Source organism: Camellia sinensis, chromosome 2, assembly GCF_055761805.1.
Source record: "Camellia sinensis isolate YWXY chromosome 2, ASM5576180v1, whole genome shotgun sequence".
Taxonomy (NCBI): Eukaryota; Viridiplantae; Streptophyta; class Magnoliopsida; order Ericales; family Theaceae; genus Camellia; species Camellia sinensis.
In genome coordinates, this window is record NC_138962.1 from 27,164,542 (window position 1) to 27,167,748 (window position 3,207).

At 33.6% G+C, this 3,207-nt stretch overlaps 1 protein-coding gene across 1 annotated transcript; it reads left to right on the top strand.

Annotated features, from left to right (window-relative positions):
• The first annotated feature begins 611 nt into the window (after positions 1-611).
• Positions 612-2,614, top strand: LOC114293775 (subtilisin-like protease SBT5.6). Its single transcript, XM_082913948.1, has 6 exons — positions 612-767; positions 1,075-1,173; positions 1,261-1,402; positions 1,588-1,614; positions 2,017-2,233; positions 2,338-2,614. Exons 1-6 carry the CDS (start codon positions 712-714, stop codon positions 2,472-2,474), a joined length of 678 nt encoding a protein of 225 aa, XP_082770074.1. The 5' UTR covers positions 612-711; the 3' UTR covers positions 2,475-2,614.
• Positions 2,615-3,207: the final 593 nt, after the last annotated feature.

The window sequence follows — 3,207 nt, forward strand, 5'->3', positions numbered from 1 at the left end:
GGAGTGTGTTTGCATGCATATCGAATGCTTTCAACTTAAGGATTTTTGAGTCTCAGCAATTTGTATTATTTTTTATCATTGGATTGGTTTCTTCTTTGGTTCTGTTATGCCTTTTTTTTTTGTTCAATTTTGATTTTTTATTATTTGTTTGTTTTGGCTGTTATGCGAGATAATGTCAAAAGTATGGTATTTCTGCTTGTTTATTGATTGGAGTCAGTAGGGGACATTTTCTTAGACTTTTGAGGCCTAAATAGTCTTCTACCTGAAAGATATCTGACCAAATATGTATTTTTCCTTTTTTTGAAAAAATAATTGGAAAACAGATAAATGAACCTGAGGCTGTGATTTATGTTGTAACTTCCCAGATTGCTAATCTTGGTGAAAGTGTGATAGGTGCTTCCCTCAAAGAGAAAGAAGGATTCCGATGGGTAGGTGACCAACACAAATTATCATTTCAATTCTTTATTTGTTACTGAGTATCCATTTTCTTTTAGTATGATTGAGAAGTGAAGTTAGTTCTTTATGCCATGTGGCCTGGTATAACACTGGGAAGATTGCTGCTTAGCAACTTAACCCTCTCTCTCTCTCTCTCTCTCTCTCTCTCTCTCTCTCTCTCTCTACTGTTGTTCTGTTTGGGATTTTAATTCACCGCTACTGGCATCAATTGCTGGTTTGATTTTGCAGCTGAACAATAATGTTGTTAATGTCATCATGTCTATCGAAATTACTTTGGTAGTCTTGATGCAGCAAATTGTACTCCAAAACTGGTATACATAGTTTTACAAGATCATCCATTTAGTTTTACATCATCTCGCAAGGAAAAGGTGCATGGTTCAGGCCCATCTTTGCTTACAAAATCTGTGAATATTGATTGAAAACAGAATAACAATGCATGACTGTGAAACTCTTAATCGTTTTTGAGTTCCCAAATTTTTTTAATTAATCAAAGGTTTAATCCATTTGCCTTGTATCTTTGTTCCCATCATAATTAATTACATCCAAGGAAAAAAAAAAAAAAAAAACTGGGTTTAATTTTTTTTTATTCATAATGTTTTCTCCTCAATCTATACATAGGGACAAACAGCGACACTCTTCAAGCTGGACAAAAATGTATCAACTAGTTTATGCTGGGGATGTTGAAGTCCTTGGAACAACCACGAATCGTACGACTGGGTAATTTTTCATTTCTTTTTGTTCAAAAGTGTATAAATTCAATTGATATTTTGAACCATTTGAATTTTAGTTGTTGAATTTTTCCAGACAATGCCTTCATGGTACTCTCTCACCGGAGCTTGTGAAAGGAAAAATTGTTTTGTGTCTAAGTGGGTATGCATATAGTGTTGAGAAAGGCTTAGAGGTCAAAAAAGTCCAAGGAATTGGGTTCATTCTACAGAACCCTATGAATGGCATTGGAATATCAGTTGATGCTCATGTGCTTCCAGGAACAGCAGTATTTTTCAATGATTCAACCACAATTCTCAACTACATACGAACTTCTAAGAATCCAATGGCAACATTGGTCCCACCGGAAGCTGTTTTGAATAGTAAACCAGCGCCTTTCATGCATCCTTCTCTACAATGGGTCCAAATGGCCTTGAATCCAATATTCTCAAGGTAAGAAGTATACTCATTGGTATAAAATTATACTTTTAGATGTCCATAATGAACCCCAAAAGGTGACACATGTTGGTTCTAGTTATAAATCACAACAACAATCTAAAAAAAATAAAGAAATAAATACAAAGTGCATAGACTGTAGTGTTGAGTGAAGTGTGTACTCCATCTAGGATAATGTGCATCATTCTTTTCAATGGAAGTTTTATATCTTTGTTCATTACTGAGAAGTCCTCAAGTATTGGACATGCCACTGCAATATCATTATATATGAACAACAAGAATAGAAGAGATTTCAATTTTTGAGTCTCTTTGGCACAATAAAACAATTTATTAGTAGCTTTTATGTCTTCATACTTGTGAATGGTTTCATGAACTTAAGGTTAATGGCTATCTTGGCAGCCAGACATTAATACTGCTCCAGGACTAAATATCTTAGCAGCATGGAGTGAGGCATCCTCTCCCACAAAGTTGCCCGATGATCATCGAGTTGTGAAATATAACATCGACTCTAGAACTTCCATGTCTTGCCCTCATGTGGCTGCTATAGCTGCGCTCATCAAAGCCATACACCCTGATTGGAGCAATGCTGTGATAAGATTTGCCCTCATAACAACCGGTATACTTGCATGTTTTAACTCACTACATATTATCTATTTTCTAGCTTTCAAGACATCTTTCATTTCCTAATTTTTATAGGTTTTTCTTCTTCTTTTGGCACAGCCGGGCTAAATAATAACCAAATGACACTTCTCTTTCTCTCTATTAACCAAATGACACTTCTCTTTCTCTCTATGTTCATTATGGACAAAGCAGGCCAAATGATGCAAAAATTCTATCTTAGAGTGATGTTCTACTAACCACCTACGGAGTTTTATCTTCTGAATTTTCAATAGAGGTATCTTGAAGGGTTCTTGTTTGAATTTAATAATAAAAGTAATATGATGGATAGATAATGTTATTGTTTCATTTTTCAGAGTTACATGTTATCTATGTTAAATCTCCCAATCATCACTCAATTTCACTCGGATTTTGAGTAAAAGCTTCATTTGATATGAACTCCAATGGCAAAAACTAATTTTCTTTTTAAAAATTCTTATCTTATCACAAGAATGACAGTTTGCTAAGTGATAAACTTCAAATGAAGCAAATATAGCTTTTAAATTGAACATTTGAGTCAAGATTTAAGGGTTGTAATCTTGGTTGTAGCAGCCATGTAAATTGAGAACTAAGATAGCAAACGTAAAAAATATTAAATAAATGAAAAGAAAACAAGAGTACTAATGTAGTTCATAAGGTGCTCTGGGAAATTTTATTATTTTAGTTTTAGTTGTCCTAAAGTATTGGTTCAATACCATATTGAATTGAGTTGGAACAATAAAAGTACAAATGAACTTACAAGCTACAAATCTATGGATCTTATGATTTTGATTACCTGTTTGTATCTCATGGAGAATACTTTGTGGATAACATTTTTGGTGTAATGAATTGAAGCAATACAAATACTAGCATCAAATGTATAACTATATATTGGATGAAATATACAATTTTGAAAGCAATAGAAATACAACAGCCTGAGGTGAATCTTTAATC

Bases quoted from the DNA above. Each gene is read 5' to 3' on its own strand.
- LOC114293775 (XM_082913948.1), top strand. From the start codon at position 712: ATGTCTATCGAAATTACTTTGGTAGTCTTGATGCAGCAAATTGTACTC. The intron at 1,174-1,260 runs GTAATTTTTCAT...GAATTTTTCCAG, and splicing joins ACCACGAATCGTACGACTGG to ACAATGCCTTCATGGTACTC. The intron at 2,234-2,337 runs GTATACTTGCAT...CTTTTGGCACAG, and splicing joins ATTTGCCCTCATAACAACCG to CCGGGCTAAATAATAACCAA.